Source organism: Vitis riparia, chromosome 8 (genome assembly GCF_004353265.1).
Source record: "Vitis riparia cultivar Riparia Gloire de Montpellier isolate 1030 chromosome 8, EGFV_Vit.rip_1.0, whole genome shotgun sequence".
NCBI lineage: Eukaryota > Viridiplantae > Streptophyta > Magnoliopsida > Vitales > Vitaceae > Vitis > Vitis riparia.
The window spans coordinates 11,245,999-11,259,645 of NC_048438.1; the positions used below are offsets into that span (position 1 = coordinate 11,245,999).

Consider the following 13,647-nt stretch of genomic DNA (forward strand, 5'->3'; position numbering starts at 1 on the left):
AGAATCTCTGATCTCCAAGATTCCTTAGCAAGGAATTAATAATGTCTTAAAAGAAAAACACCATTCAAGCTCTTTCAAACCAACATGTCCTCTCCTACCTCAGGCATAACAAATGATGAAGCGAACTAGATAAACAAGCTAGAGACGAGTGCTGCTTCTTCTAAGAAGTCAATTTCCTGTTAGACCACTCCTTCCTAAAATCTTACCTTCTAGAGAATTTGAATGGTGTTCCCAAAAAGAAGTCCTGGGTGTTTGGTCGGCAAATACTTCATCCTATAACCAAAAAAAATATTAGTTACCACTCGGCCGTCTCAAAGAATCACATGTAAGCAAGCTGAAGCTACTCCAACCCTCCTTGATGGCACTCTATAGCCTCTTTAACCTAAACATTTCATTGAGAATCCCTCTAAACTAGAGAAAGAAGCAATAAGGAAGAGAGGCACAATTTCCCTTAGTCTCTCGACTAAACATTTGTCTAACTTCTCCATATTCTTCACAGTTCATCCACCATAGTTCTACCCAAATGAACTCTTTAAACTCAATAAGAGTGATCTCTTTTGTATTTGTTCTTGATATTCTTTCAAATCAACTGAACTTTAGATGCCATAACCTGTGATATTTTCTTTAAAAATTGAATGTGGTGTTTCCCCTTGTCTCTCAACCAAACATTTGTCTAACTTCTCCATTTTCTTCACACTTCATCCACCACTAGTTCTACCTAAAAAAACTCTTTAAACTCAATAAGAGTGTTCCCCTTCGTATATGTTCTTGATATTCCCTCAAATCAACTAAACTTTAGATGCCTTAATCTGTGATATTTTCTTTTAAAAAAATCAGGAAGTTTTGAATGTGGTGCCTTCTTTTGTTACCTGAACTTGTTTTTGTAGACATGCTACATCATTTGATATTTGACACAAAACTTTAGATATAGGCAATGATTGGACATGTAGAAGAGGAGGCCAGGGATGATAAATTTCTTTATTTTTTTGATCAATAAGCAATATATGTATAGCAAAGAGGCGCTAAAGAAGTTTAAGGTGAAGGGTGTGATTGAAGGTTTTATGTTCCTTTTGATATAGTGAAAGGTAGTGTTGGGAAAGATCGTGATGAGATTGGCATCTCTTATGGAGACCATCTTTCATTTGGATCAAATACCTTGGTTTAGATGTTTTTTTTTTTTATTTATTTATTAGAATGGTTGGCCTATGCTGAGGATATAAAGCTTGTTCCTTGATAATTGTAGAGTAATGGGATCTAGAACTTTAGTCCATTAGTTTGGATGATAAGCTTCCACATGATCCTTTTTTGATATATATATATATTATTATTATTTTTTTCTTTTTTCTTTTTTTGTCCTCATAGAGGACGTTGCAATGTCCTTCGTAGACTTTGTAGATTGGCTGAGATTCAAGCAAGGTGAGGAAGTTTGTTTTTTGTCTTCGCTTTCATTGGTTGGCTTTTGGCGCTCTTTATATACTTTGTGTACTTTGGTGCGTTTGCTCTTCGACACTTCTAATATATTTTCTTACTATATATAAAAAAAAAAATCTTCACTTTGATGCTAGTGGAAGCAATAATCATGGTTATGAGATCATTCATTGACACTTATTTGTTGTTGGCGATGGTTCATTGGTAAGATCTATGGTAAGGGGATTGATCCTCTTGCTAGCAATACCTCACATGCATCTCTTATACATGTTGGGAGGTTCCCTTTGGTTTTTTCTCATCTCATTTATCTTATACTTGGAATTCAATTCCTCTAGAAACTTGAGGAACTAAAAAATTAACCTTTTTTGCTTACTTGTATCTTTGCAAGAAGCTTCTTTTTCTTTTTAGACAATCCAAGTCTTTTTATTTTTATTTTTTTATATAGTAGAAACAAAAGATGTAAATATTTATATTAATGAAAACAAAAGAAGGATGAAGAGTCCTCCCCACGATTACAAAAAAAAACCTGATCCTAATATGGATGACCTCTACTATACAAGAAGTCTATACAAAAAGTTTAGGCTACAAACGCCATTCCTCTCAAGGATCTCCACACCCTTTTTATTTACACAACGCAAGCCAGTTGAATTGAATAACTCTTAAAGGAATGCCTTTATAAGCCTCGGTGCGTGAGGCCCGAAAAGAGGAATGGAAGTGAAGTAAATCCCCCAATCTCTTTGTCGTCATCCCTTTATCATAAAAAATTCTGCCATTTCTCTCTCTCCACATGATCCAAAGCAATGTGTGACAAACTATTTGCCAAAGGATCTTGCCTTTATTGGAACTCCTCTAACCCTTTTATGAAATAATCATCATATCACATATACTCTTGGGTGGAACCCAATCAATCTTGACTTGTTTGAATAAATGGTGCTAAAGCCCTAAAGTCATCGGACAATGCAGAAAGAGATGATCAGTAGACTTTCCACTTTGCTTACATAGAACACACCAATCAAGCCTAAGGACTTGAACTCAGTTATAGCATATCATTGGTATTTCCCTTCTTATGTGCCACTAACCAAACAAAGGCTTTAATCTTAGATGAGACTTTAGATTTCCATATAAATTTGGTTGGAGAGAAAAGAACAAAATCTAAAGTATTAGACAAAACCATCAAGAAAGATTTGAAAAAACTTGGAATTCTTGTGCAATGGCCTTCTAGGGACACCTATGTGATTGTTTGGGTATAATATTGGCATCCCATCCATAGGATGTGTCCCATAAATGCTCAAAATAATCTGATGCCAAAGGCCAGAACCTTTGCTAGGAACCTCTAAACCCATTTCCCTAGTAGAGCAAGATTCCTCAGAGTGATCAACCTAAGTCCCAAACCTTCATTCTCGTCCCGTTACCCTTAACAAAACAAGTGTAATTGGAAAAAACTTGGAATTTCTGTGCAATGGCCTTCTGGGGACACCTATGTGATCGTTTGACTATAATATTGGCGTCCCATCTATAGGATGTGTCCCATAAATGCTCAAAATAATCTGATGCCAAAGGCCAAAACTTTCCCTAAGAACCACTAATCCCATTTCCCTATTAGAGCATGATTCCTCAGAGTGATCAACCCAAGTCCTAAACCTTCATACTCCTTAGAAGCTTTAGAGAAAAAGATGGTATCATCTACAAATTGTAAATGAGAAACCCTAATCCTATCCCTACCCACTAGGAATCCCTCTACAAGACCGCTCTCCTCAACTCTTAGCATCATCTTACTTAATACATCTACTACTAAAGTAAAACAAAAAGAGGAAAGAGGGTATCGTTGTCTTAAACATCTAGTTGCCTTTAACCCATCCTCTAGCATTTCCATTCACCAAGATCGCAAAACTTGTTGAAGATAAGCAACCCCTCATCCAATACTTCCATCTTGTACTAAACCCTTTTTGCTCTAGTATATGGTCGGGAAAACCTCAATCCACATGATCATAAGCCTTCTTATAATCCATTTTGAAGACTACCCCATCCCTTCCTGAACGTCTTTTCTCATCTACTACTTCATTAGCAATTAGAACTGGATTCAAAATTTGTCTTAACAAAAGATCCTTAGGAGATGTGTATGGTTTCGTGGAGAACTCCTTGGATTCGCCCTAATAAGACCTTAAAAATGATTTTGTACAAACTCTTGACCAGGTTTATGGGTTTGAAATCTGAAATTTTGTTGGTTTGCCTCTTTTTTGGCATAAGGGCAATGGAAGTTGCATTAGTGCTTTGGTTGATGACCCCACTACTATGGAACTCCGAGAACACCCTTGGTAGATCCTCCTTAATCACATCCCAACACTTCTGGAACACTACAATGGAAAAGCCATCGAGCCTTGAGGCCTTTTCCTCATCGAATTGGAAAATAGCATTGTGAACCTTCTCTTCAGAGAAAGGGCGATCCAACCACATAGCACTCTTTGTTGCAATGGGAGACTGATCTAATCCTTCTAACCTCCAAGAAACACTTAGGGGCTTGGAGTATAACTTCCCAAAAAAATGTACTATCTCCTTGAAAATGTTTTCAATGTTATGTAGAATTTCTCTCTTTTCAGATACTAAAAATTTGATGAATTTCTCATTTCTCTTACCATTAGCCACCTCGTGGAAAAACTTAGAATTACAATCCCTTTCTTTTGTCCATTGAATTCTAGATTTTCCTATCCAATACACCTTTTCCTTATACCTTAACTCCTCAAGCTCACCCTTCCTTAGGGCCCTCAAAGCTAGTTGCTCAATGATTAGATTCCTTCCTGCTCATTAGCATCAATTCCGACAATGTTTGTAAGAATATTCTTCTTTTTCTCCTTCAATTCTCCGAAGGACTCCTTATTTCATTCTTTTAGCTTTGATTTGACAAATTATAGCTTTTTCATGAACTTATGACCTTCCTATCCATTAACTTGGTACTCACTCCACCGAAATTTGAAACTTGCCTTGAAATTAGGGTGGAGCAACCACATATTATCGAATCTAAATGGAGTTAGTCCCTACTTAAATGGATTGGTATCTTGGACGATTGGACAATGATCCAAGGTCAATCTAGGAAGAGCATCTTGGAGACTTTGAAGAAACCTTTGCTCCTACTCATTTGGGTACAAAAATATATCCAAACTCTTGCGAATAGGGAATTCTTGCATATTTGACCAAGTAAAAGATGCATTTCTTAGAGGAGGGTCAATTAATTCACTTTCATTTATGAATTCATCAAAATCCCTTATGCTAGGAGTTATTATGGATACGCACAATTTTCATACATTCTTCTTATGACATTAAAATCCTCCCCAACACAAGGTCTTGTAGTTCCAACCAAAAGTCCTTCCTCAAATTGGACTTATTGGGACCATAAATTGAGGTAAGCCAAAAAGTTCTTTCTTCATTTGAATTCAATTGAATTTTTACTAAAAAGGATTCAAGTACTATCTCTGAGTAGTTGAACTTGTTTGAGTCCCAAATAATCCTAACCCCTCCTTATGCCCTACATGTCAAAAGGACAACCTACTCCTTATTTGTAGCTTCCTACAAATTATCCACAAATCTCCTATCCCATGACTCTCTCTTTGTTTCTTGAAGCATCTCAATATCTAGGTTTTCGTGGCGAAGAAAATCTTTAAGGATCCTTCTTTTCCTTCTTGAACCCAAACCTCTAATATTCTAGCTAATGATTTTCATTTGATACTATAAAGGGCCTAAAAGTTTTAGAAATAGAACCTAGGAATCACTTAAAACTACGGATGTAGGTCTGAATTTCCTCCTAAAATAAACCTTACTTGAATAGTGCGCCCTGCCATGTGCTCTTTGGAAGTCATTCTCACTGTATTTGACTATCTTGATGTTCATAGTTGCCAATATAGATTGAACTGTGGCTATTTCATTAGGGGAAAACCCTTTACATGAAAACCTTCTTCCGAAGAGTGGGGTGGTTCTAGAGGTTGACTTCTAATTGGGAATTTTGTTCAAGTAGAGTCGATAGGTGGTGACTTGTGGAAAGAAACTTCCTTAAACTTTTGCTTAGGAAAAGCTAAAGGGAACTCCACACCTTCTAAATTGAGATTGCCAACATTTGAGATAGATTTTGGACCTAGACTAATTAAGATTACGAACGAGGAGAATGGAGAACTAAAAATGAACCTAGAAGGTATAGGCGAAAGAGGTGGAGATCGTAAAACTAGTGTTAAAGAGAGAGTAGGCAAATAAGAAGCCCCATTTAAGCTTTGGTCCTTTGCATTGGTTTGTGTATTAGAATGAAATACTTGGACTTGAAGACCACAATGAAGAACACCCTCAACAACCTTAACATCGCCAATGTCTTCCATTATCAAATTTGACCCGAGACCATCCTTGCCCCCTTTCTGCAAGAGCAATACTTGTTCAATTATATGTTTTGTGGCTTCAGATATTGCAAAACACCCTCTCGCGGTCCCAAAAGACCTCTCGACTTCCATTGTTGCACTTGACTTCCAAGTATAACCTTCTTCAACATTTTCGTCGTTGCATGTCATGCATGACCCATACCCTCTTTGATCCTTTTCAATTCTTGAAAAACAATTTTGGTTGGACTTTGAAACTTTGAAGTGTGGAGGCAAGCTTCTTGCATGAGAAATGGGGATGTTTAGACCTAAATCCCCATATTGTGATTTGGTGTGTGATTGTTGCTAGAGAAAACTCAACATCAACACCCTCAACACCCTCAACCTCCTCAACCTCCTCAACCTCACCAGTGTCTTCCCTTATCAAATCTGACCAAAGACCATCCTTGCCCTCTCTCTACAAGAGCAATCCTTGATCAATTACATGTTTTGTGGCTTTAGGTATTGCAAAACACCCTCTCTTGATCCTAAAAGGCCTCTCAACTTCCATTGTTGCACCTGACTTTCGAGTATAACCTTCTTTGATGTTTTCATTATCGCACATCATGCATGGCCCATACCCTTTTTGATCATTTTCAATTCTTAGAAAACAATTTTGGTTTGACCTTAAAATTTTGAAGTGTGGAGGCAGGCTTCTTGCACGAGAAATGGGGATGTTTAGATCTGAATCCCCTCACTGTGATCTGGTGTGTGACTGTTATTAGAGAAAACTTATAAGGGGATGCGACTCTAAAGCCCCGACCCTTTGGAAGACTAGAGTCAAAAGGGCCCAATTTTCTACCCAGACATGGACTTGGGCCTTCTCATTTTCTATAGGCAAAATGGGTTTACACCTTTTTTCCACGATTTGGGCTTCCTAGTTTCTAGGCCATAACGCTTGGTTCGGTTGTGTGAAGTTCAGAAGACATAAAGCTATTTTGCTATTTTGGGCCTTTTCTTCCTTCTTTATGGGCTTTTAACTTTTTAGCAAGAAATGAGCCTCCTCTCTGTTAGCAACTCCTTCCTTGGGTGACCTTTTATTTTTGTTAGGCCTTCCTTAAGCCTCTGTTTGGCCTGAAATTTGAAGTGGAAAAAAAAAGCTTGTGGGGCACAACTATCACCCAGATTCAAACTATTGGAGCTTGTGGAGGACAACTATCACCAAGATTCAAACTGCTGCCGCCACTTGTCCAAGTATTGCCACCACTTGTCCTAGAGTTGGACTTTGCCTCTTATTGAATTCATGTCTCACTGCAACTTCTTTCCAGCACCGAAGCTCTTCTTCCTCCCAAATGACTAAACTGAGATTGTGAAGCTCCACACCCCATCTTTCACTTCTAACAGTGTTGATAACACCACATTTGCTTTCAACTCCACTTTCATCTTGATATTTGAGAGATGAACTAATTTTAAGGACTGACGATCAATTTCTGATGCAATCCTCCAATGTTTCAACAGATGACGTGGGTGGTTTTTTGACCATAAATGGAAAGGAAGGCCTCCCAACTCTATCCAACCTCGTCTAAATTTTCTGAGTACCATTGTTTTTTCTCTTGGGGATCACCTCCTTAATGAAATCACAACACCTCCCTTCAATGGAACTATTCCTACCTCTTCAAGCCAATGAGCACTTCCAATGGAATCCACAAAGAATAATTCTTTGAAGAATGATAAAGGTGAAAATGACACCATACCTTTCAGACATAGAACTCTTGCAATAGCCTTTCCAATTTCTGGCTAGTCCTTCATGCCGTTCTTGCTTTTTTCTTTGCTCTTTATAAATTTGATTTCCCAGTAGTATTCCTCAAGCCAAGGTCACTATTATCACTAGTTGCTATAATCTTTATATGAGAAATGGGGGGTTGCCTAACCATATATTTTTCTAGTGCCCATTTGCATCATGGTTATGGTAGAGGTTGTTTTCTTGGTCCAAAACTGCATGGGTTTGCTCTAAGAGGCATTGAAGATATGTTGGTTGTCCCCATCATAGGGTTAAGAGTCCTAGAAGGGTAGCCTTGTGGAGAGTGACTATCCTTGCTAAGTTGGAGGTTACTTGTCTCAGGAGGAATCCAAAATATTCAAATAGAAATAGAATGATTAGAGATGCTAGGGAGAGCTTGTTTTATCTCATTGCTTTGGATGTTTGTCACTAGTGAGTTCTTTGAAGTTACTTTTACCATTCTTTCTCTAGATTTGAGATTGATTTGTTAGCCGTGTCTCATTTTGTTTCTTGTATCTTATGTTGAAAGGATTTCTCATCCTTCCTTTTACATTCTCTCTCTTGTATAGTGTTACTCTTGGTTTTTTGTTAAAAGAAAACATGGTTTGATTTCCAAAGCAGAATAATTTGTTATGATATTGCTTTAATGAGGGAGTTTCATTATTTTTTCGTTGCTATAATAGGTGGTAGAAATATTTGGATAAGGTTAATGATTCTTGGATTTAAGAAGAAATAGTTGGCAAGGTTTTGGCTTGGGGTGGAACCAAAGTCTGTTGAAATCCCTGTTGAATAGTTTAGAGCATAGTTTTAAAATGTGCAATTTAAGGTTGCTTGGGTGCAAAGCGGCGCGATGCAAAGTTCCAACTCCTTGCCTTACTCTAGGTGCAACCCATTGGGGAAGACGTTGCTTAGGCATGTAAGGTGCTTGCATTTGTCCAGGCGTGAAGCTCCACAAAATTTTGTTTTTCTAATTTTTTTTCTCCCTTCTTCTTCTTCTTCTTAGTTCTTGGCAATGTTGACATCACGATATAGTTGTAGAGTATAGTTTTTTCTTTATTTTATTTGACCCAAAATGCAACGTTTTAGGTGAATTAAAACAAAAATGCCCTAATTTGGGTGAAATAAAATTTAAAAAGCCCTAATCTGGGCTTTGTAATTGGATCGTGACGTTGAGAATTGAAGAAGAAGAAAAAAAAAACGTACCTTTTTCGAGGACTTTAAAGTGGATATTAAATTTAGCTATTATTATATAAAATTATATATGTAAATTAGGGTGTACCTTACTTCATTGAAGCCCGCACCTTAGGCTATGCCTTGCGCCTAGGCTTTAGGATGACATTGTGTCTTATCTCTAAGTTCAAGGAGACGAGGTGCGACTTACTTCACTAAAGCTCGCTCCTTAGGCTACACTTTGCACCTAGGTTCCAAGAGGACTTTGTGCCTTACTTGCACCTTGTGTCTTTTAAAACTATGGTTTGGAGGATGTTAAAAAGAAGTGTGTTCTAGATAAAGGGAAAGACTTATCTAATTGGATAAGTTCAAGGAGAAGAGCTAATCTTGGTTGTTTGGAGTGGAAACGTGTTGCAATGAAAAAGTTGTGATCCCTTTTTTGTAAGGATTGGAAGGAAAGGGGAAGGGCATACTTGTTTGAGTTATGTAGCAATGGGGAATGGTGTTACATTCAATGCATGGAAATGACTATATTGTTAAGTTAAAAGCCCAATCCTATTATAGAGAGTTAAAGGATTTGGGACAAATTAAGAATGACTTGTTATTCTTTTATAAAAGAAGAGGCCTAAGTGCAAAAAGGTTAGCTAATGGAGAGGTGGTCTTAGGCTTAAAATCTTTTACCATTTAGGTTGTTTCCCTAAGTATGCTTGGGATCGATGACATAGGCTGTGGGTCTAGGGAGGAATGTGTGGAACAAGCTTTTGTGGATCACACGGGCTTTCAAGGATTGGGCTTAGATGTGGTAAATGGTTTAAATGATTTGTGAGGCTTTGGAAGGGGTGAGAAAGATCCACATTGAAGAGTGTTTTCTGTGATGAGAAGGCTTCTAGCCTTTGGGTGCATGAGGAAAGGAGAAGAGGTTCTACAAGTCTTGATGGCTAGTGTCATTCCTTATAAGGTTTTGATGCTCCCATAATTTCCATTAATGTCCTTTTCCTTTGTCATATCACTGAGTGTGGTCGATTTTGTTTCTTGCCTAAGTGCGAACTAGTCTTCTTCCTCTGGACCTCACTTCTTTTTTTCTTTCTCAAAAGGGTGGGTCTATTGTTTTGGTCTTCATAAAAGGGTCATCATGTTAGAGGGCCTTATAGGATGATTATTTAAGATGGTAGAAAGGCTTCCAAAGGGAGTTTATGAAAGGAGATGAGGGAGAAGCATGATAATCTTGTGCAAGGCAAGTTTTTATGATGTTCTTGTGACAAGTTGATTGGGTTTAGCAGGTACTTGAGCTTACTAATTGAGGGGTTTAAGGAGGAAAGTTTCGCTCTCATAAGAAAGTTGGAGGCAAGGAAAAGAAAGGTCCAAGGCATGGTGAAGAAGAGGGTAGGGTTTTCAAAAATTGGGAGAGTGCTTTGGAAGCTAGAATGTTTTGAAAATTACATGGGAGTAGGATGGTATGAAGGTGGGAGTGGAAAGGGTGGTAGTCTTTAGTTGCAATGGGCTAATGAAAGTGAAAATTCTTTCGTGGACTGTAAGGAGATTAATGACATGGAGAACATGAATGTTATTAGATCCCTAATTTGATCTCAAAGGCATATTTGGCGTGTTTACAAAAAAAAAAGGGGGAGAGGGGGGTGGTTTGTGTTTCATGGAATGACAATGGAGTTGTTGAAGAGCTTAGGGGTAGGAAGATGTTTGAAATGAGGTGAAGTGGAGGCCGAAAAGAAAAGAAGAGTTGGGGTGGAGGGGGGGAGGGGTGGGCAAAATTCTAGTTTTCTTGCAAAATAGTGTTGCAGTTGGTTAAAATGGCAATGGGAGCACTTTCAATTAGGTGTCATTTTAGATGTCGTGAAGATGCTTTTCTATATGTTTTTAGTAAGGTTTGCAACCCTACCTTGACAATATTTCTATTATAAAGGAGGGTGTTTGAAAAAGGTAGGTTTTTGGGATGCCTAAGAATGGGAAACAACCCTTCTTTGGAAAAAGTTGAGTTAGAAAGGTAGCTAGGGAGGAGTATCATCAATGGGCCTTGTAGGAAGAAAACTCTTAGAGGCAATTGTTTAAGGAAATTTAGTGGAGAGACGGGGACACAAGTACTAATTTTTCCATAAAATGGTCAACATTCACCGGAAAGGAATTTCATGGCTTCCTCAAGGTAAATGGTAGTTGGCTTATGAAGGAGGAGGAGATAAAGGAGTAACTTAGTTCTTTGGTAGCCTATTATTTGAATCAAGAAATTAGAGACTTAAGTATTAGTGGGTTGACATGGGAAGCTTTGTGCAAGGGTGATGCAAAGGCTTTGGAGGTTTTATTTTTTCGGAGGAGGTGTAGGTTGCCTTAAATTTGATGTGTGGGGAGAAAACACTAGGATCGCATGGTTTTGGCAATATTGTTGGGACTTTGTGAAACATAAGATGGTGGGTTTCTTTAGGGCGTTATATGAGTGTGGGTCATTCGAAAGAAGTTTAAATGCTACTTTCTTAGTATTGGTCCCTAGGAAGGGAGGTGCAAAAGACTTGAAAGATTTAAGGCTTGTTAGTCTATTGAGCACTTTATACAAGTTGCTTGCTAAGGTTTTTGGCAAATAGGCTAAAGAAGGTGATGTGAACAATTGTTTCAAATTTGTAGAATACTTTTGTTGAGGGAAGACAAATTTTGGACGTGGTGTTAAGCAATTGATTCAAGGTTGAAGGATGGTATGAAGGGTGTGATATGCAAGCTTGACAAAGAAAAGGCTTGCGATCATGTCACTTGTCTTTTTTGTTTGTTTGTTGGAGATCCTTGATAAAATGAGGTTTGGTTAAAAATGGATCAATTGGATTAAAGGTGCATTTTTACAGAATTATTTTCTATGCTAGTGAAAGAATTCCTGCTGGCTTGTTTTAGAGTTTTAGAATATTGAGGCAAGAGGAATCCCTTTCACCATATTTGTTTGTTTTAGCTATGAAGGTGCTTAGTTGTTCATTGAATAAGGCCATGGAGGGAGGTTATATTTTAAAGTTTTAGGTAAGTAGAAGAGGAGGTGAAGGGGTGGTGGAGGTGTGTCATTTTTGATTTGTTGCTGACATAATTTTTTTGCTATGCTAGTCATGAGCAAGTGTTATATTAAAGTTGGACTTTTATATGGTTTGAAGCTATCTCAGGATTGAAGTTCAATTTAGGGAAGAGTTGGTTTAATATTGATTGGTAGTGTCCACCCTAATGTGGAGTTGGTGGTTCAGTTGGGTTGTAGGATGGGGGAACTTCCTGTTGTGTGCTTGGGTCTTCCTCTTGGAGCCCCCTACAAATTGAGTGTTGGTTGGTATTTTGTGGAAGAGAGGATCTACAAGAGGTTGGCTATGTGGAAAAGCCAATATCATTGTAAGGGTAGGAGAATTACTTTTATCAAGATCACCCTGACAAGCTTGTCCATTTGCCATGTGTCTGTTTTTGTCTTGCCCAAGAAGGTAAGTTGGAGGATTAAAAAGATTTAAAGAGATTTTTTGTAGGGTGGGGGTTTGTTAAAGAAAACATCACATTTGGTAAGATGGGTGATTGCTTGTGGGAAGCAACTTGATAGAGGCCTTGGTATTAAAAACCTCTCATCTTAATAGGGCATTGCTAGCCAAGTGGAGTTGGAGGTTTCTCTTAGAAGATGAATCTTGATGGAAGTGGTCTATTGTTGGGAAGCATGGGAAGGGGCGGTTGGTGTTTGAGGGAAATTAGGGGTGGTTTTAGAGTTGGGTTGTGGAAGGCCACCTAGAGAATTTTGGAGAATATTGATAACATAACCTCATTCAATGTGGGCAATGGTAGAAGTATGAGGTTATGGAATGATAAATGGTGTGGTGGTTTATCTCTAAGAGTCCTTCCCTTTTTATATATCATAGCTATGAACATGTGACAAAGGATGCTTGGGTGGCAGATGTTTGGGATTCACAAGGTGAGGGTTGATGTTTGAATCCCCAGTTTTCAAGGAATTTGAATGATTAGGAGATGAAAAAGGGTTGTGGCCTTTTAATGATTCAAGGAATGTTGTGCATGTTAAATAAGAGAAATCCTTTAGGGGTCATGTGGTTCGTTTATGAGAAAAAAGTAGAAGGTTTGGGGGGTTATATTGTTGTGCAATTTTTAGTTTTTGTGGAAGGAGATGAACTGTAGAGCATTTGAAAGGAAAAAAAAATTTATCAACTGCTTAAATCCATTTTTCTTTGTATTCTTTTGATGTGGGTTAGGATGTACATGGATGGAGGTTCCCTAACCATGATAGATTTTATCAATTGGTTGCTTCGTGAAGGGGTTTTTGTTTCTGATGTCCCTTACTTTTCTCTCTCTGCCTCTCGGTGTCCTTTGTATAAAATCTGTGTACTTTGTTGTGCTTTTTGTTAGGAGCTATTAATATATTTTTTTTGCTTGCCTATTAGAAAAAAAAAAGGATTCTTGGATTTGGCATTGCTTGTTGCAATTCAAGCTGTTTGGAATTTATTATGATGACATAGTTCCATGACCAGGTTTTTGTTTTCGGTTTTTTGAGTTGGGGGAAAGATGGTGGTGTTTTTTTGGCAGCATTTATACTTGATACTACAATTCACGTCAGCTTGAACATTGTTTATTAATATAAGCTTTCTAACCTTTTTTTTGTCTTTGTGTAGCCAACACACCACTTTGCCATTGGTTTGAAAATATTGAATCAGCTTGTTTCTGAGATGAATCAGGTTAGAATTCTGTGTATCTTTTCTATTTACTAACTATTTAATTATCAGTGCCATACATTTCACCTTTGCCCTGCTAATTTGTGTTTTTGATGTATGTATTATCAGTCAAATCCAGGAGTGCCTTTGAGTCATCATCGTAGAATAGCTTGCTCTTTTCGGGATCAGTCCCTTCTTCAAATTTTCCGGATATCTCTGACTTCACTGTATCAACTCAAAGATGATGGTAATATGCTGACTTTTGCTT

General features: G+C 37.8%; 1 protein-coding gene across 2 annotated transcripts in view; it reads left to right on the forward strand.

The window, feature by feature from the left end:
- Nucleotides 1-13,647, forward strand: part of LOC117919623 (exportin-7-like) — an 83,859-nt gene that overhangs the window by 5,717 nt on the left and 64,495 nt on the right. For both annotated transcript variants that reach the window (XM_034836823.1, XM_034836824.1), the window contains exons 5-6: nucleotides 13,341-13,403; nucleotides 13,509-13,626. In XM_034836823.1, the coding sequence (XP_034692714.1) occupies nucleotides 13,341-13,403; nucleotides 13,509-13,626 (181 nt within the window). The remainder of the gene's footprint in view (nucleotides 1-13,340; nucleotides 13,404-13,508; nucleotides 13,627-13,647) is intronic.